Source organism: Oryctolagus cuniculus, chromosome 5 (genome assembly GCF_051225735.1).
Source record: "Oryctolagus cuniculus isolate XC-2025 breed Fujian yellow rabbit chromosome 5, ASM5122573v1, whole genome shotgun sequence".
Lineage (NCBI taxonomy): Eukaryota > Metazoa > Chordata > Mammalia > Lagomorpha > Leporidae > Oryctolagus > Oryctolagus cuniculus.
The window spans coordinates 127,835,007-127,854,503 of record NC_142871.1 but is presented as its reverse complement, the minus strand read 5'-3'; the positions used below and the strand labels follow the sequence as shown (position 1 = coordinate 127,854,503).

General features: G+C 52.5%; 1 protein-coding gene across 3 annotated transcripts in view; it reads right to left on the bottom strand.

The window, feature by feature from the left end:
• The window catches only part of CCND3 (cyclin D3), a 98,898-nt gene that overhangs the window by 3,393 nt on the left and 76,008 nt on the right, over positions 1–19,497 (bottom strand). The window contains exons 2-3 of one of the 3 annotated variants that reach the window (XM_089333964.1): positions 2,567–4,154; positions 1,553–1,768 (exon numbers count right to left, since the gene is read on the bottom strand). The exons of 1 other annotated variant lie outside the window; for it this stretch is intronic. In XM_089333964.1, the coding sequence (XP_089190090.1) occupies positions 1,553–1,768; positions 2,567–3,232 (882 nt within the window). In that variant the 5' untranslated portion in view covers positions 3,233–4,154. The remainder of the gene's footprint in view (positions 1–1,552; positions 1,769–2,566; positions 4,155–19,497) is intronic. One more of the 3 variants, XM_051855704.3, reaches the window with a different exon arrangement.

Genomic DNA, 19,497 nt, shown 5'->3' with positions numbered 1-19,497 from the left:
CTCCACTCTCATGTGCCCAGTGCACTGCTGGGCGGCAGCCCTTCCTGCTTCCCCAGGCCTCGACCTCCCCTGCTGCACAGATCTGGGCAGACTGGGGTTCTCCAAGGCCCCTCCCAGGAAGGCTGGGCTGTGCACTCCGCTCCTAGCTCAGGGACACAGAATCAGAGAAGAGCCCTCTTGGCCTGCTCTTAAAAAAAAAAAAAAAAAAAAAAAAAAAAGCCCATCACACCCAGGCACATACACAATCCCCGTGGTTACACTAGCAAGGGGGTCCCTTCTATCTCCCAGCCCCAAGCCCTCCAAAACGACCTCGCTCCCTGGCCCTGGACACCGGCTCCACCTTCAGAGTGGCCAGAAACTACCAGATTCATCACAAAGAGCTGTGGGGCCTCCCGGACTCCCAACTCCGGCCTCCTGCTCCCATCTCTCAGAGCTACTTGGCAGGAAGAGGAATCCAGTTCCTCGACTCGCAGCAGTCGGGGGCCCCAGTACCCTTGCTGCCCCGCCAGCCAATCACAGCAGCCTACTGGCTGCCCTCCTCCCCGGGAGATGGGGCCCAGAGACTCCTCTCAGGGTCAGGAGAAGACTTGGCTGGCCACGGAGCAAGGTGCCAGCTCCCCCCACCCGCTCCCCCAGCCCCTTAGGAGATGATCCGTGGGCCCTAAAATAACCTCTTCCAGATCCAAACAGCTCCCCCGCCTCCTCCCCAGGCCAAGCAGAACCGATGACCAGTGGAGGGGCCCGGGGAGCCACTTCCCAACCCACAGGAGTGACAGCAACTCCCCACTGGGTTATGAAAGACCTTGGTCAGAGGGCCGGGCCGGGGGAGGGGGCATCGTTATCACATGGGAAGCAGCTGCAGCTCAGCTCCCTGCCTGGGCAAGGGCCTTTGGCTAAGGGGGAAAGGCAGAGAGATGTGTCCACCAGGCCCAAAGCAGCTGCTCCAGTTCCTCAGCACGAGGACAAGGAAGGGAGGATTAGGGCAGGCACTGTCTCCCTGGGGACGCGAGGGGAAGGAAAGAAGGTGGGAGGAACACCTCCTCAGAGCGGCCAGGGCCTGGCTTTAATCTGCTCCGGGAGGCTTTTCTATCACAAAGTCCACAGGAGGAGGAAAAAAAAAAAAAAAAAAAAAGCTCACCGCAGGCAGCCCCCTCCCCCACAGGAGCACATTCCACACCCCCAGTCCAGTGGGGGTGTGCAGGCATGCCCTGTGCTGCCAATAAATAACTCATGGTGACTGTGTAAACCCAGAGGCGAAGAACTAGTGAGTGCAGACACGCAGCTTCACTTGTTGCTATCTGGGGGAAAGACCAGGAAGCAGTGGCACCCCCTGGAGGCCAGGGCAGAAGCCACCCTGACCACCACACCACACTGCCCCATCTGCAGTTCCACCCCGGTTCCTTTCCCGAAAAGCATCCATATGCCTTAACCCCTTCCCTCCCCAGGGCAGGGCTGAAAGCCTCTGGAGTCTTGGCTTTCCTTTCCCTGGGAAGTGGGGAGACAGCCTGTGCGGGGGTGGGGGTGGGGGGCGCAGGGGCAGCTGCACACGCACCCGCAACTGGCGGGGAGACACAGCGTGGTCGGTGTAGATGCACAGTTTTTCGATGGTCAGGGGCGTGGTCTCGCGCAGCTTGGAGGCCAGCAGCATGCAGACCGCACCCAGGAGCTGCAGCTGCGCCTTTCGGGTGGGGACGCAGGACAGGTAGCGATCCAGGTAGTTCATGGCCAGGGGGAAGACTTCCTCCTCACAGCGCTGCTCCTCGCACACCTGGGGGAGCACGAACTGTCACGGACGGGGCAGGAGCATGGGAAACGAGGCGGCAGGAAGAGGGTGGGGTGGGGTGGGGGCGCCGAAGGGAAGTGGAATGGGGCGCACGGCCACGAGAGAGGGTAAGCGGCTTACAGTGACAAGGACCAGTAACGAGAGGATGCACCCTCCCCACGGCGACGCCGCCCCCCCCCCCCGCCCGTTTCCTCTGAGTCGCCTCCTCCCCTCTGCCCTGGAGGGGGTGGCAAAGCAAAGGCGCCCTTCCTTGGGAGGAATCCCAAACAGTGATTCCCCTCCCCCACAGCGAGGCGAAGGGGCAGGAAGGGTCGCCCGTGGCTGCCAGAGGAGAGCCTTGCCCCCGGCGACCACCACCCACCGCACACACCCAAGGGGAAGGAAGGAGGCTCCAGCCGCCGTCTCCCACAGTCTCCTTCCCCGTCGGGCCGGAACGGGCGCGCCACCCCACCCCCAGCCAGCACCCCGCGACACACGCAGGAACCGAGAAGACCGGGCGGGGTGGGGGTTGGGGGGAGCAGGGGCCGTGGAGGGGACGGCCGGCTCGAGCAGAGGCTGGGCCAGGGTGCCCATAACCGGCCGTGCCGGTCGGAAGGAACATATCAGGGTCAGGGAGGGGACGGGGACACAGCGGAGACAGCCGGAAAGGCCAGGCCCCGAGGGTCGCGGCCGCCGAAGCATCTTGCAGAGCGGCGTGGGGCCCTAGATGTTCCGACAGGGCGGCCCCCGCAGGTCCAGCGGTGGGGGGCAGCGAGGGTGGGGTGGGGGGCGTCCGGGCGGTACCTCCAGCATCCAGTACGCCAGCATCTTCCGCATGTGCGGCTTGATCTCCCTCTGCACGCACTGGAAGTAGGAGGCGCGGGGCACGTAGCGCTCCTCCAGGCGGAGCAAACTCTGCAGGACACGCTGGTCCCCCAGCAGTCGCGGGTCCGGCCCGGCCCGGGGCGCGTGCCGGGTGCCCTCGCAGCACAGCAACTCCATTCTCAAAGACAGCGCACGGGCAAGGGCAGGAGCGCGAAGTCGCGAGCGGGGACGCGGGCGGCGGACCGCAGAGCGTGGCGCACGGGTCTGGCGCTGGCGCTGGCGCTGGCACTGCGCGGTGCAGCCCCGGCCCGCCCGCCGCCCGCGCGCGCGCCGCTTCCCTGACAGGCGCCCCGCCCCTCGCGACGATGTAGCAACCGTGGAATGCTCGGACGTCGCAACGTTCCAAGGGGCGGGGCCGCCGGCGCCCCAGACGGAAAGGGCTGGCGGGGCGCTCTCCCCGCCCCCGGCGCGGCCCCATTGGCCCGCGCGGCGCAGGCCGGCCGGCTTCCGGGCCCGGGCGCTCCCGACCGCCCGGCCGAGTGAACTTTCTGGGAGGTGGGCCTCTTTCCCCGTCAATGGGCCTTTCCATTTTGCTTCTCGGATTGCAGTCACCCAGGAAGCGACTTCTTTGCAAAGGTTAATCATTCAGTCATTCGTCAAACAGCTTCAACAGCCGCTTGCTCCACGGAATGTAATCATAGTTTTTAATGAATGCTGTTTGAAGCATTCATGTGAAATAACGTATTCAATCTTTTTTTTTTTTTAACTCTCTTTGAAAAGCAGTTACAGAAAGAGGGGGAGACCGGGGGTGGGGAGATCTTCCACCCGCTGGTTTACTCCCCCAAATGGCCGCAAAAAGCTGAGGCTGGGCCAGGCCAAGCCACGAGCCTGTAACTCCGTTTTTGGTCTCCCACGTGGGTTGCAGGGGCCATAGTCCGCAGCATTCCCAGGCCATTAGCAGGGAGCTGGATGGGGAGTGGAGCAGCCTCCTATGGAATGCTGGGGTCGCAGGCGGCGGCCCCAGTAACTTAGAAAGCCTTTGCTAAAACACCATCAGATAGGTATTAGGCTTATTTTATAAATTTGAGGAAAAGGAGGCACAGGAACCGCAACATCAGGCAGACAGTCCCAGGCCCTCCGGCTCCGGAATCCGGCACTGCGGGGCCGGCACCATCAGCACCCCCTCCACACCCCCACCCCCACCCCGGGGGTAGGGGGGAGGCTGGGCCGGTGAGAAGCGCAGTTTCTCAGGCCCACCACCGGCCAGCCACGTCCGAATCTGCATTTTAACTGCATTCCTGTGCACTTGGAAGTCTGAAAAGCTTCGGTCTAACCAGCTTAATACAGAAATGCAACAGGGCAGAAAGGCCATGGATTCAAGGCCTCACCTTGTCATTAAATTGATTGTGTGGCCTTAGTTTCTGCTTGGAGCAAACATGGGGGTGGGGGCTGGCTCCTGCCTCAAGGAGTTGACCACGCAGGCTGCAAGCTCTCCCCGCTGCCACTTCTCTCACCTCCCAGACGCTGGGTCGCTGTGCAGTGTTCTCAGAGGCTGGATTCCATATGACTAAGAGGCAGACCACAGACTTACAGAAATGTTCCGGACGGGAGGACGCATGGGGATCCCTTCCTCCCTTGGGGTCCTCCCAACTTAGGAGATACCAAGGACGTGGGTAACTAGAGAAATGACAGTGTATAGACAAGTCACATGTTCTCTCTGAGAATCGGTCTCTTTATTAGAAAAAAATTCTTGTAGCTTTCATATCATGGAAATATTCTTTTGCATTATGGAAACTTAGAAAACAGAGATGAGCCACAAAAAGGGGAAAATCATAATCACTGTTCACTTTCAATTTCATCATCCAGATATAATTCTTTAAAATGTCAGTTTATTTTTCTAATCTTTGCTCTATGGTTAAACATACATTTTTAATGGAATCATCACAAACTGTTTTGCAAGCTTTTTTCACTAAAAGTAAAATGAACCAATTTTCCACATAATTAAATATTCAACACCTTTTTTTTTTAAGATTGATTTATTTATTCGAAAGGCAGAGTTACCAGAGAGAGAGAGTGAGAGATTCCATTCATTGATTCACTCCCCAAATGGTCACAGCCAAAGCCAGGAGCCAGGACCTCTATCCAGGTCTCCCATGTGGGTGGCAGGGGTCCAACACGTGGGTCATCCTCAGCTGTTTTCCCATCTCATTAGCAGGGAGCTGGATCGGAAGTGGGGCTGTGGGGACTCATGTGGGATGCCAGTTCTGCAGGCGGCAGCTTAACTCACTGCACCCCCAAGTATTCTAAATTTAATGGCCACACAGGATGGCACTGAGTGAATGTATTTTAACATACCACACCAAACTAGTATTCTAGTTCTGCCCTATTAGGAACAATACTGTAAAAGTTTTTTGTGGTAACATCTTTGTGCACACTCATGAATATTTCTAGAAGTGAATTAATTTCTAGAAGTGGAATTTCTCAACTTAAAGTTATGAAACATTCTAAGGCTTTTGATACAGTTCTTATTACAAAATTCCCCTGCTGAAAGGCTAAACCAATCGACTCTACCGACACTAGATACCTATTTTTTTAAAAAAACAACTTTGCCAACTGGAGAGAGAAAACATGGCTTATTAGTAGCAATCAATCTATTCTGGCACGTTATTAGACATTTGCAATTCTTATGTAAATTACTTATTCATGCCCTTTGCTCATTCTTGCATAGGCTTGCTTGTCTTATTGATTTACAAACGTTCATTACATTTTTATGATACTACCTTTCTTTATGTTGTTTTCTTTATCATGTATTTTACCAAAATAAATTTCAGTTCATTGTTTGACTTTCACTTTGGGCTCATGGTGGATTTTTTTATTCAAAAAATAAAAGTTTTCTATAAATCTTGTTAGAGAGCTTTTTCCTCCCTTTTTCCGAATTCCCTCTGAATCCCATGGTTAGGCATTCAACACCATTTTGTATTTCTAGTTGACAAAGTATTTCTTTTTATTTGAGAGGCAGGTGACTGCCAGAGAACTCCCATCTGCCGGCTCACTCCCCAAATGCCCACAATGACCAGGAGGAGGCCAAAGCCAGGAGGGTGGAACCCAATCCAGATATCCCCAGTGGCAGAGATCCAACCGACTGGAGCCAAACTCTGCTGCCACCCAGGGTGTGTGTTACCAGGAAACTGAAACTGGTAGCTGGAGCCAGACTCCAACCCAGGCACTCGGACCGATACGGGCAGTGGGTGTCCTAGCGGCTGGGTCGAATGCCCACCCTGGAAGGTGTATTTATTTTTGTAGCCTTATTTGCCGGTATTTTCCTTAATGATTTCTGCCTTCGCATTACGCCTTCCCTAGCCTGAGATCATCTAAGCACCCGGAGCAAAGGTAGGGAACAGCTACAGATGATTTCTTTAGTCATCCAGAGAGCTTGCTGGAAATGCAGGTCCCCTGGGCCCTGCCTCAGGGCGTCGCATCTTCAAGTGAGTTATCAGGCCCCAAAGTTTCTATTTTGAAGAGCTACACACAGTAAGGTTTTTTTTTTTTTTCCCCAGTGAAATCTTCACCTGCATTTATTCGGTGTTATCATATTAAGGGTGGCTCTGGCTTTCCTCTTCCTAAATGATCAGTGATTGTGCCACACAGCAGTGATTTAATAATCTGTTCCTTATTTTACTCACTTCCTCCTGTAAGCATCCCCGGGTCTGGTTCTTGCATTTTATCTATTATCGGATTTATTTATTTATTTGAAAGGCAGAGTGTGGGGGGGTACAGATCTTCCAACTACTGGTTCACTCCTCAAATGGCTGCAACAGCCAGGGGTGCAGTGTGTCAGCTGCTTTTCCAGGTGCATTAGCAGGGAGCTGGATGGGAAGTGGAGCTGCCAGGACTGGAACCGGCGCTCACATGGGATGCAGATGGCGGCTTAACCTGCCGCCCTGGTCCTTTAAATGGCCCTCAGAATTCCTGCTGCTTCTGTCTGTGAAATCTCAGCTGGCCTTTACCCCCAGCCCCATCCCCATCAGACACCAAATGCTCCTCTGGTCTGAACGACCGGCCACTACTTCCAGAGGGAAGTGGCCTTCCACCCAGCAAGAGGGAAGTCAGCAGGGAGAACTCCATCCAGAGAGTGATATGGGCAAGAGGGGAGCAGCAGGACCCCTAAAAACAGGGCAGCCCCTCCCGCTCTGGCCACCCCATTTCTTCCCCAGGAAGCAGTCTCTCCGCTCGGCCTACTGACTCATCTTTCCAGGCTCTGCCCAGGTCTGACCCCTCTAGGAGGACTTCAGTCTGGGCGAAGGAACCAACACTCTGGCCTGCGCACTCCTCGGATCCCATTACTCATGCCTTGCACTTGGATGTCTGGCCCCTGACCGGCATTCTTGCCCCTGCCAGACCATACACTCCTGGCAAAGGGGAAGACACTCCACACGCATGGAGAGCCAGCGATGTAGCAGGCCCTGGCCAAGGAGCTACAAACCATCATCACCCCCTCTGAGAACCGGCTGGGGATGGGAAAACTCGGTACAAATTGATCAAGAATCTAACTGAAGGTCTACTTAGCTCCCTGAAACTATACTCTTTTTCAAACAATTATTCATTTATTTGTTTGTTTAAGATCTGGAGAAAGAGACAGCTAGCACATGCTGGTTCACTCCCCAAGTGCCTATAATATCCTGGACTGGGCCTGGCCAAAGCTAGGAGCCAGCAATCCAGTCCAGGTCTCCCCTATGGGTGCAAGGCACCCACTCCCACAGTTGACAAGCTAGAATCAGGAGCCGGAGTCAGGCACTGAACATGGCATGCCGGCGTCTTACCAAGGTAGGCTAAAGGCTCATCCCTGCTGTACCCTTTTTAAGGACAGGGACTGTGACTTATGCCTGGTTTCCTCTGTGGGACCCAGTGTCTTGTGGTAGCCACCAGCAGTAACAACAGACCTGTGGGTAGTACTTGCTATGTTACAAGCGCTATACGTACCTGCAAAGCATTATGTCACCTCATCTTCACAACCCGATCACAAATGTATAATCATCTTTCCCACTTCACAGAACAGGAAATCAACATTCAGAGTGGCTAAGTAACTGGCCCAAGGTCACAAGCTAGCAAGTGGGAGGCAAGATTCAACAGGCAGGCTGGCTCCAGGGTTCACGGTCTTCACCGCTTCATTCTACCGTCTCTTGGCTGCCAGTGTGTGTGTGTCGGTTGATTTATTAATTGAGGGAAGGGCACAGAGACTCGCTAAGCCTGGAAGCTAGGGTGTGAAACTTTACCGTGGGAAAGGGAGCTCCTGGGAATGAACATGTTGAGGGCAACCTCAGCTCTGCCCTTGGCTGAGAATGCCACGCCCACAGCTGGGTCATCCCGGGCAGCGAGGCCTAGGAGCCAACCAGGCATGAGCTGTCTGGCTGCCGAGCAGGCGGCCGAGCCCAGGGCAGAGCCAGGGAAAAGGTGGTACTGGGAGGTTGGTGGATGGGCCCGTGAACTTCACCACTCACTTCCACCTCAGAGAATAGGGACTCCCCCTTGTTGTTCCCAAACGGGCGGAAGGCCAAGTAGTGACCAGGGTCAGCAGGGTGGGGTTTGTGCCCAGTGGCAATTAGAGAAACTCACTTGGGGTAGGTGTTTGGCACAGTGGTTAAGATGCCACGTGGGATGTCCACATCCCCTATCAGAGTGCCTGGGTTCAAGTGCCAGCTCCACATCTGATTCCAGCTTCCTGGTGGTGTGCCTGGCAGGCAGCAGGTAACAGCTCAAGTACTTGGGTCCCTGCTATCCACACGGGGAACTAGGACTGAGATCAAGCTCCTGGCTTTGATCTGGCCCAGTGCCGGCTGTTGTGGGGATCTGGGGAGTGATAAATCAGATGGAAGATCTCTGCCTCTCTCTGTCTCCCTCCCTCTCTCTCTCTTTCTCCCTGCCTTTCAAATAAACAAAAATACATTTTGTGAAATAATAAAAATTTTAAAAAGTTTTAAAAGTTACAGTGGCAAACTGGAGAAGGGCCAGGAATGGAATGTCACCCGGCCAGAGGAGAAGCCCCAAGGAGAAACGCCAGCAATGCTCTCTTCCCCCTCCTTTCCAGCACTGGGAAGTCTACATCCGAGAATGCAGAGGGTATAAACAAGGTGACAGCAGGGTCCACATTCTAGGGCTCGGCTACTCTCATTTAGACCCAACGAGTGGACAGGTGCAGCAAGCAGCCATGGGGCTGGGGTTGGGAGATCTCTGAGCGGGGAGGTGGACAAACCTCTGGGGTCAGGCTGCTTTCATTTAAAATCCCGGCTCTAGGCCTTACCCAGGAATCTGGGGGACTCCCTGGAACCTCTTCGTATCTGTTTCCTCGTTTGTCCACTGGGGATCCTAACAGAGAGGCTCGGAAGAGTAAGTGGGCAGAAAACATCTCACAACTTGCCTGCCGCAAAGCCCACACTCAAACATGGCAGTTGCTGAATAAAAATACGAATGAGACTCTCTCTCATGAAGTATTTCTGCTATGCAGAACCCTGCTGAGAACAGGCAAACTGTGATGAGCAGCAAGAGCCCTACCCTTGGAAGGCAGCTCCAGCAAACTTAGGCAATCCCGCCTGCCACATTAAATGCATGGTCAATGCTAGGAGGACACTCCAAGGCCCGCTGCCACAGCCTCCGCCGCTCTGCCCTCACTGGCTGTGTGCTTTTGGGCAAAGCACACCACCTCTCTGTGCCTTAGCTGAACCGGATAATAGTAGTACCTCGCCTACAGAGGGGCTATGGGGATGAAATGGTTAACTTGCTTATTTTATTTATTTTGTACCTGTTTCCAGTGTTTCATTTATTTACAATTTATGTATTTACTACAAGACAAAGTGATGGGGGTGGTGACAAGGGGCCCGCGCTGGGGTGTAGCAGTTTAAGCCTCCACCTGCAGTGCCGGCATCTCATATGGGTGCCAGTTTGAGTCCCGGCTGCTTCACTTCCAATCCAGCTCTCTGCTATGGCCTGGGAAAGCAGTAGAAGATGGTCCAAGTGCTTGGGGCCCTGAACCCACATAGGAGACCCAGAAGAAGCTCCTGGCTCTTGACTTCGGATCAGCTCGGCTCCAACCATTGTGGCTATTTGGGGAGCGAACCAGCAGATAGAAGACCTCTCTGTCTCTCCCTCTCTGTCTATAACTCCGCCTCTCAAATAAATAAATAAATAAATATTAAAAAAAAAAGACAAAATGACAGAAAGAAAGCGAGAGACAGAAACAGAGAGAGAGAGAGATCTTTCATCCACTGGTTCACTCCCCAAAATGACTGCTATGGCTGGCTGGGGTTGGGCCAGGCCAAAGCTGGAGCCAGGAATGCATCTGGATCTCCCACGTGGGTAGCAAGGGACTCAAGCACTTGGGCCATCTCTGCTCCCTTCCCAGGAGCGTTAGTAGGGAGCTGGACTGGAAATGGAGCAGCCAAGACTTGAACAGGCACTCAAATGAGATGCCGGCATTGCAGGAGGCAGCTTAATCAGTTGTACCACAATGTTGGCCCCAAAGTGATTAATTTATACAAAACATATACTGCACTTTCAAATAAATAAATCTTAGAAAAAAAAAAACAACTCTGACTTTCAAATAAATAAATAAATCTTAAAAAACAAAAAACATATATGACAGTGCCTGGCATTTGGTGACGCCTTTTTAAAAAAGTGTTAGTTGTGACTGTGGTATTTAAAAGCACAAACTCTGCGGGCCAGTGCTGTGGCATAGCAGGTAAAGCTGCTGCCTGCACTGCCGGCATCCCATATGGGTACCAGTTCAAGTCCCAGCTGCCCCACTTCCGATCCAGCTCTCTGCGATGGCCTGAGAAGGTGGTGGAGGATGGCCCAAGTCTTGGACCCCTGCACCCATGTTGGAGACCCAGAAGAAGCTCCTGGCTCCTGGCTTTAGTGCAGCTCTGGCCATTGCAGCCATTTGGGGAGTGGACCAATGGATGGAAGACCCCCCTCTCTCTCTCTCTCTGCCTGTGACTCTGTCTTTCAAATAATCAAATAAATCTTTTAAAAAAATAAAAAATAAATAAAAGCACCAACTCCTTCACGTATATGGACTACTCACGACAAGAAGTGTGATGCAAGGGAGCTGGGAGCTGCTGGCATAGGCTGGTGTCAACTACTGCCGAGGAGAATATCCGGCAAACTGGGTCAGAAATGGGCAGGAAGACAGAATCCCAGACAGAGACAACACCAAAGCTGCTCTGCTTCACCACTGCTGGATTTCCTGCTTCTCTGAGAACTGGAAAACCCTACATGAATCCTACTTTCCCCAGCTTTTTCCTGTAAAATATTTCGGGCTGGCACTGTGGTGCAGTGGGTTAAGCTGCTGCTCACAAGGCCAGCATCCCATACAGGTGCTGGTTCAAGTCCTAGCTGCTTGCCTTCTGATCCAGCTCCCTGACAGTAAGCCTGGGAAAGCAGCAGAGGATGGCCCAAGTACTAGGGCCTCTGTACCCACAGGGGAGACCTGGAAGAAGTTTTGGCACGGCCCAGCCCCTACTGTTGTGGCCATTTGGGGAATGAACCAGTGGTTGGAAGACCTCTTTCTCTCTCTCTCTTTCTCTCTCTCTCTCTTTCTGTAACTCTGACTTTCAAATAAATAAAAAACAAATCTTTAAAAGAAGTCTCTGATCACGTGGCTGCTTTTGAAAGTCAGATGTTTTAACCATGGTATGCTCCAATTTGCATTTGTATTTTGTCTGTTGATTAGACATGAGTTAAACATTTTTGGTAGAGAAATGACATAGGTGATGTGTCTAAGTGTATATTCTATTGTAACAAAGATCAAGCATTAAACACTTGAGGGACTGGTGCCGTGGCACAGTGGGTAAAGCCGCTGCCTGCAGTGCCGGCATCCCATATGGGCGCCAGTTCGAGTCCCGGCTGCTCCACTTCCAATCCAGCTCTCTGCTGTGGCCTAGGAAAGCAAAAGATGGCCCAAGTCCTTGGGTCCCTGCATCTGCATGGGAGACTCAGAAGAAGCTCCTGGCTTCGGATGGGCCCAGCTCTGACCATTGCAGCCATTTGGGGAGTGAACCAGCGAACTGAAGACCTCTCTCTGCCTCTGCCTCTCTGTAACTCTGTCTTCCAAATATATAAATAAATTAAAAAAAAAAAAAAACAAAAAACCTTTTGCTTGTCCCTTCCTATCAGTAAACACTGAGCATATTCCTCCAGGGTATACAGAATACTTAATAATATAAACTACACCTGCTACTCTACTGGTAATGTACATTATAGGACATGCTAAGAAAAGAGCAAGACAAAAATACAGACACATAGAACGGTTCACAGTCTTCCAGCCAACAATGGGACGCCTTACCCTGGAGCTCACCAGCACTCCTAACCATCAGTCCTAAGGACGGACGGAGCCAGTCTTTTCTACTGAGACTGTGGGCCTCGGGGGTGTTCTGCCCTCCAGGAAGCACCCCCAGTCTGAGGTGGCACGTGCACAGTCTCTGTGTCACAGGGAAGGCCAGCTTCCTGGCAGCTCCACAGGATGTCCAACTTCTCCACCATGGAGAGCCTAACCTTTCCCCCTGCTTCAGAAATCACTCAGGCCAAATATCCAGTGCCATTCTTCTTTTTGAAGAGAGACTCTCTTTTTTTTTTTTTTAAGATCTATTTTTAGTTTATTTGAAAGACAGAGTTACAGAGAGGCAGTGGCAGAGAAAGAGAGGTCTTCCATCCACTGGTTCACTCCCCAGATGGCCGCAATGGCCAGAGCTGTGCCAACCTGAAGCCAGGAGCCAGGAGCTTCTTCCGGGTCTCCCACGCGGGTGCAGGGGCCCAAGTACTTGGGCCATCTTCTACTGCTTTCCCAGGCCATAGCAGAGAGCTGGATCGAAGAGGAGCAGCTGGGTCTCGAACCGGCGCCCACATGGGATGCAGGCACTGCAGGCTGCGGCTTTAATCACTACTCCACAGTGCTGGCCCCCCTTTCTTTCCTTCTCCTGCTCCTGCCCTGGTCCAAGTTCCATCATCTCTTACCTGGATGACCGCGGTAGCATCCTGGTGGGTCCACCCTGTCCTCTCAGTCTTGTCTCAACACAGCAGCCCTCTGCTGCCTCTCTATCCCACGAGGGGGACTGCCAAAGACCCTCCATGATCTCTGGGCCCGAGCCCATTCCCCTCCCCTCTCTGTCTCATCCTCTGCTCCTGGAACGTGTTGGATATACACACTCTTTTCACACCTGCTGTTCTGCCTGCCTGGAATGTTCTGTCTCCAGACACCCACAGGACACCCTCCCTCATGTTCTTCAGGTTTCAATTCAAAAGCTGTGGTCCTGGGGCCAGCGCTGTGGCACAGCAGGTTAAAGCCCTGGCCTGAAGCACCGGCATCCCATATGAGGCTGGTTCTAGTCCCAGCTACTCCTCTTCCAAACCAGCTCTCTGCTATGGCCTGGGAAAGCAGTGGAAGATGGCCCAAGTCCTTGGGCCCCTGCACCCACGTGGGAGACCTGGAGAAAGCTCCTGGCTCCTGGCTTCGGATCTGCGCAGCTCTGGCTGTTGCAGCCATCTGGGGAGTGAACCAGCGGATGGAAGACCTCTCTCTCTGTCTCTACCTCTCTCTGTAATTCTGTCTTTCAAATAAATAAAATAAATCTTAAAAAAAAAAAAAAAAAAAGCTGTGGTCCTTCTCGGCCCTTCAGTCTGGCCACTCCCGAGGCCCGCTTACCGCCTGCCTTTCCGCTAACCACCAATCATGCATCTACCGTTTACGCACGATGCTACTTAGAGTCTGCTCCCCACTCTCCCACCAAACAGAGCGGCGTCTGGTTCACACATGTTCAGGCTTTTTTGAATGAATGGATACAACAAACTCAATGGAAGAAAAGCACCAGCATAAGCCACATATAAATGGCCACTCACACGGGACGGGGAGTTGTGGACAGCCCAGGTCCCATCCGGAGCCAGCAGGTGCCGCTTAGCTCCAGTGCGCGGCACTGAATATTGCCATATGGTCTCTGCTTCCCAAAGAAAATATTTCTTAAAATACAAAAATCTAAAAATGTTAACAGTACGAGCCACACCTGATGCTTCAAGGACTGGATCTCACCGGCGACCTACAGCACCTAAGTTACCCGTGAAAAGAAATCTCTCCACATAAAATTAGAATACAGCCTACGCATTACACATGGGCTTTCTCTCCCTCTTTCAGGCTGTCGGGTTTCTGCACGAGCCTCTCTGGTCCTGTCCTTGGGTTTGAGATTCTTGGTCCACAGGTAAGAACGGGGTTGGCATCAGGGCCACAGGTGTGGAAGCTACTGCAGATCACCGAGTTGGGAGACACTGTCACGGGGCTCTCAACATTCCTCATTTAGGTGCAGGTATCGCTTGAGTGAGCTCTGCTGGCGCCTAGCTCTGCTATTTGTAGATTATGTAATTCCGTCCCGGGCTTTTCATCTGCAAAATGGGGACAGTCATCAGCATGGACAGGTTGTACCTATTATAAACAGGAAGAGAGTTGTGTTCATCATCAATCCACACACAGCCCATGCAGGCTTCATGGGATGTGCTGGACATAGGTTAGAGTTCCCATTAAGAGCTTCTAGTCCAGGGGTTGGTGTTGTAGCACAGCAGGTAAAGCCACCACCTGTGACGCCTGCATCTCATGTGTGCTGGTTCGTGTCCCAGCTGCTCCACTTCTAATCCAGCTCCCTGCAAACAGCCTGGGAAAAGCAGTGGAGGATGGCCCAAGTGTTTGGGCCCCTGCCACCCATGTGGGAGATGTGGATGAAGCTCCTGGATCCTGGCTTCAGTCTGGCCTAGCCCTGGCCATTGCAGCCATCTGAGGAGCAAACCAGCAAATGGAAGATCTCTCTGTCTCTCTTTCTATCACTCTCTCTGAAACTCTTTCAAATATATAGTAAATAAATCTTGAAAAAAGAGCTTCCAGCCTCACGTGGATGCCCGTGAGGCTCCAATGCAATGGAGGAAGGGTGAGAGGTCAGTAACACAGAAGACTTTCCCCTGGGCATCTGCAGCGGCACCCACCCACCCGAGGCGGGGGGGGGGGGGGGGGCTGCACTGGGAGTGCTGGGGGTAGGAGGTCCTGGTCACCTGAACTCCTCAAGACAGTCCGCAGTGGAAGAATGGGATTGCAGGAGCTCGGTGAGTAAGTGGGGGCAGAAAGGGAGCGGGAGAATGGGGCACCTGGCAGAAGTCTAGGTGGGAGTGGGGAGGTCCGGAGTGCTGTGTCCCAACACGGCCCAGTACCGCTAGCAGCATGCTGGAGTACTTAGGTGGTACCCGTCATCACAGATTCCACTTGCGAAGCACTTCTACTAGCCAGGCCTTGAGAGCTTTGCACATTTGTGCTATGAGGTACGGATGCTATTGTTCCCCCCAGCTGATACTGGGAAGAAGAGACACAAGGAAGTTAGACTATGGAGTGGTCACTGTGACATCAAGGGATAAGCTCCCAATTGGGGCACCCGTATCCCATCATTGGAGAGCAGGTTCGAGTCCTGGCTGCTCCTCTTCTGATCCAGCTTCCTGTTAATGTGCATCCCGGGAGGCAGCAGATGATGATGGCTCAAGTACTTGGGTCCCTGCCAGCCACCTGGGAAACCCAAGTGGAGTCCCTGGCTCCTGGCTTTGGTCTGGCACAGTCTTGACTGTTTGGGGCATTTGGGGAGTGAACAAGCAGATGGAAGACCTCTCTCTTTCTGTCCCTCTTTCAAGTAGATGAAAGAAGGAGAGAAAGACTGAGAAAAGAGGTTAGGCTCTGCTCAACATCAACCAGCGAGCAAGTGGCAGTGTTAGCTTGCGCTCTGGGGCAGGCCCTGGGATAAGTAAGGGCTACAGCGAAGTCATTTCCTTGAGAGGTGAGTCCGGGAGGCACCCCAGGGGGAGTAGAGGAATGAGCGGGAAAGGGACAGAGCCAATGAAGAGCACCTCGCGGAGGAAGGTCCCTCCTGGGCTGAGGGAGCAGGGGGAAAGGGCGTGCCCCAGAGTGCCCCGAGGAGCCAGGCAGCTGGGATCTCCGTCCCCACAATCCCCAGCAGCCACCGCTTAACAGGGGCTGTGGCACTTGCAGCCTCCCTGTGGGAGCGCACAATGGACCCTGACGGAGCAAGTCCTCGGGCAGGGTAGCAGGGCTGGCAGCTGGAAGCCAGGCTGGCACAGGCAGCGGTGGTGGGGGCCAGGGCCATCTGGGTGCAGCCAGCTGCACGTGCCACAGCGGCCGGCCTGGGGCTTGGGCTCAGGCATTCAGGCCCCAGAGTCCAGGTTCCAGGCCTGCATAAATATTCCGTGCTCACGGCCGAGTGGAGGTGGGAGGGGGGAAAGTGTATCAAACCCCACACCTGGGACTTTATCAAGGCTCCTTTGCACGAACAACTCTGCTTTTAAATATGAAGCAGACGGGACACATGACATGGCATGGAAATGACACGACTGGGAATTCACGGAAGTGACTGGGAAGAACTCGATGTGAAGCCCAAGACCTGGCTCTGTCCCAACCGCATCCCTAACCCGGGCAAGTGGGACCCCGGGGAGCCTGCTCAGGCTGCGACAGGGGATAGAGCTCCTTGGAGCATGCAGCATGGTTATAGCACCAGAGGGGACCATGCAGTTAAGAAGCTGGGGGCAAACTGGGCCATGCCAGGAGGTAATTACTAGAGTGCCCAAGGACTCCCGGGGGGACCCAGTAGGGATGGGGACCCCCACAGACCCAGCCCAGCTCCCGCCTTGTGCACAGAATCCCGTTTTTGTTGTGCTATCAAGTGATCTGTGTGTCAGGGGGAGGTCAGGTACTGGTGGTCTCAGAAGTGGACTCTAAGTTATTCCAACCCAAATCCTGAAGATTCCACAACTGGTATAGGAACTGTACTTGCAATTCTGGCCAATGAGGTGTCAGTAAGCCTGCTTGGATGCCTCTGTAAGTGGGCACAAGAGGAAACTAGTTTCTTTCCTGCCCTGTGTGAGAAGGGAGTAGGATCTGCTAAACAGTTACTGAATGCTCGCTGTGTGCCAGGCACAGAGAATTTAAAGAGGTGGCTCAGCGTTGTGGTGCAGCAGGTGAAGCCACAGCTTGCGACACGGGCATTCCATACTGGCTGCCAGTTCAAGTCCCAGCTGCTCCACTTCTAATCCAGCTCCGTGCTAATGCACCTGGGAGGGCAGTGGATGATGGCCCAAGAACGTGGGCTTCTGCCACTCATGTGGGAGACTCGGATGGCAATCCTGGCTCCTGGCTTCTGACCGCCAAGGTGTGCCTGCCTACTGCAATGGATGGAAGATCTCTCTCTCTCTCTCTCTCTCACTCAGCCTTTCAAATAAACAAATAAACATGAAAACAACCAATTTATTTATCCCATATAATATCAAACTTCTTTTTCAAAACTATATAAACAGGAATGTATTGCCCATAATTCTGGAGGCTGAGGGGGCCAAGATCAAGGCAGCAGCAGATTGTCCAACTGAGACAAGCTCTATTATCATCCCATGTGACAGTGCGGTTCAATGAGCTACCCAATTGTCAGACAGCTATGGGCTCTGGAGCCATGTCTGCCATGTAGAATCCACTCTTATGCTGTACTGCAATGCCTGGAGCAGCAGCAGCCATCTTGCAGTGATGAAACAAGTAGCTGACACCTGAGAATGACCAGCATGCCGTTCCCTCCCTGACAATGTTGCAGAGCTAATGAATTAACCAGCCCTGAACCACCAACCTCTGGCCTTTTGGGATTATGTTGAAATACAGGTTGCATGTCCCTTATCCAGCATACCTGTGTCCATAAGTGTTTCAGATTTTGGACTTCTTCAGACTTCCAAATGTTTGGGAACTCAAGCCTAAACACGAAATTCACTTCTTTTTTCACACTTACTGTATGCATACAGCCTGGAGGTAATTTCATATAAGATTTTTAAATAATTCTGTGCATGAAACAAGTTTCAGGGCGTGGAATTCTACTTGCGGCATCATGTCAGGGCCCACGAAGCTTCAGATCCTGGCGTACTTCTGATTAGGGATGCTCAGCCTATAACCTATTTTTCTTGTTGTTTAAGCCACTTTCACTCCTCAAGTTACAATTCTATTCTCAACTATCACCTGCAAGGATGGGACAACCTTCAGCTGCAAACAGGCAGGAGAATTTATTCAAGAAAGGAGTGATTTCAATGTTACAGACTCTTGCAGAGAATACCCAAAGAAGGTACTTCTCAATTTTTAGTGTGTTGATTCCAAAAGCCAACAAGAACAGTGTGTGAAAACTAGGCTTACAAACACTGATGCAAGAACCTTAGCAAAATATCAGCAAACTGACTTCAGCAATACATATAAAGGCAATAGGGGCCGGCACTGTGGCACAGTGAGTAAAGCTGCCACCTGCAGTGCTGGCATCCCATATGGGCACCGGTTCGAGACCTGGCTGCTCCACTTCCGATCCAGCTCTCTGCTATGGCCTGGGAAAGCAGTAGAAGATGCCCCAAGTCCTTGAGCCCCTATACCTGAGTTGGAGACCCGGAAGAAGCTCCTGGCTCCTGGCTTTGGACTGGTGCAGCTCCAGCTGTTGCAGCCAACTGGAGAGTGAACCAGCGGATGGAAGACCTCTCTCTCTCTCTCTGCCTCTTTCTCTCTATGTAACTCTTTCAAATAAAGAAATCAATCTTTAAAAGAAAAGAGAAAAAAATTTTAAAAAAGGTAATATATTGGGATGAAGTTGATTTTATATTAAAGTGCATGATCAATTCGTTATTTTGCCAAAAAAATATAATTCCTCCTACTAACAGATTAAAGGGATAAAATCATAAAGCCACATCAACAGATAAACCAAAAAGACCTTTGATAAAATTCGATATCCATTCATAATTAGAAAAAACCCTTGGCCAAACAGGGATACATGCAAACTCCCTCTATCTTACACAGTGCATCCACTAAGCCACGTGGCAAACATCTCACCCAAGGATAACACATCAGAATGAACCAGGCAGGGACCAGCAGCGGGTGCAGTGCAGCAGGTCAAGCTGCCGTATCCCACCGCAGAATGCTGCTATGAGTCTCGGCTACTCCGCTTCTGCTCAGTCTTCCTGCTAATGCGCCTGGGAAGCAGCAGATGATGCCCCTGCCAATCACGTGGGAGACCTGGATGGAATTCCTGGCTCCTGGCTTCAGCCTGGCCCAGTCCTGGCTACTGCAGCCATTTGGGAAGTGAACTAGCAGATGGAAGATTTTCTCTGTCTTTGTCACTGTGCCTTTCAAATAAATAAATCACACACACACACACACATACACACAAAAAGTAAGGGAGGCAGGGAACAGCCTTTGAGTCCAGCTGTTAAGACCCCCATGTCCTACACTGACATGCTTAGGTCTGAATCTGACCCTGCTTCCTGAATCTTCCTGCCAGTGCTGACCCTGGGAGGCAGCAGTGACAGCCAAGTGACTGGGTTTCTACCACTCCTATGAGAGACTTGGATTGAGTGTCCAGCTCCTGACTCCTGTCGTGGTCAAGCCCTAGACATCCTGCAGGCATCCAGGCTAGAAACCTGCTGATGAAAGCTTGCTCTATCTATCTATCTGTCTGTCTCTCAAATACATTTTTTCCCCAAAGTTAAAAAAAAAAAAAAGGCAAGCCGGGTAAAGAGCCAAACATGGCAGGGAAAGACCAAGAAGTGCTTGCTCCTCCTCTCTGACCAAGCACGCACCGGGTCTCTTCCTGGGACTGGCAAGACCACCTGTTTTAAAGGTGGTCCGTCATCTTCCTACCCCTCTTTCAACCTGTGTATTTTCTTTCTTTACCAGGAGCCAGGTGCTTCCTCCTGGTCTCCCATGCGGATGCTGGGGCCCAGGCACTTGGGCCATCCTCCACTGCCTTCCCGGGTCACAGCCGAGAGCTGGACTGGAAGAGGAGCAACCAGGACTAGAACCCAGGGTACTGGCACCGCAG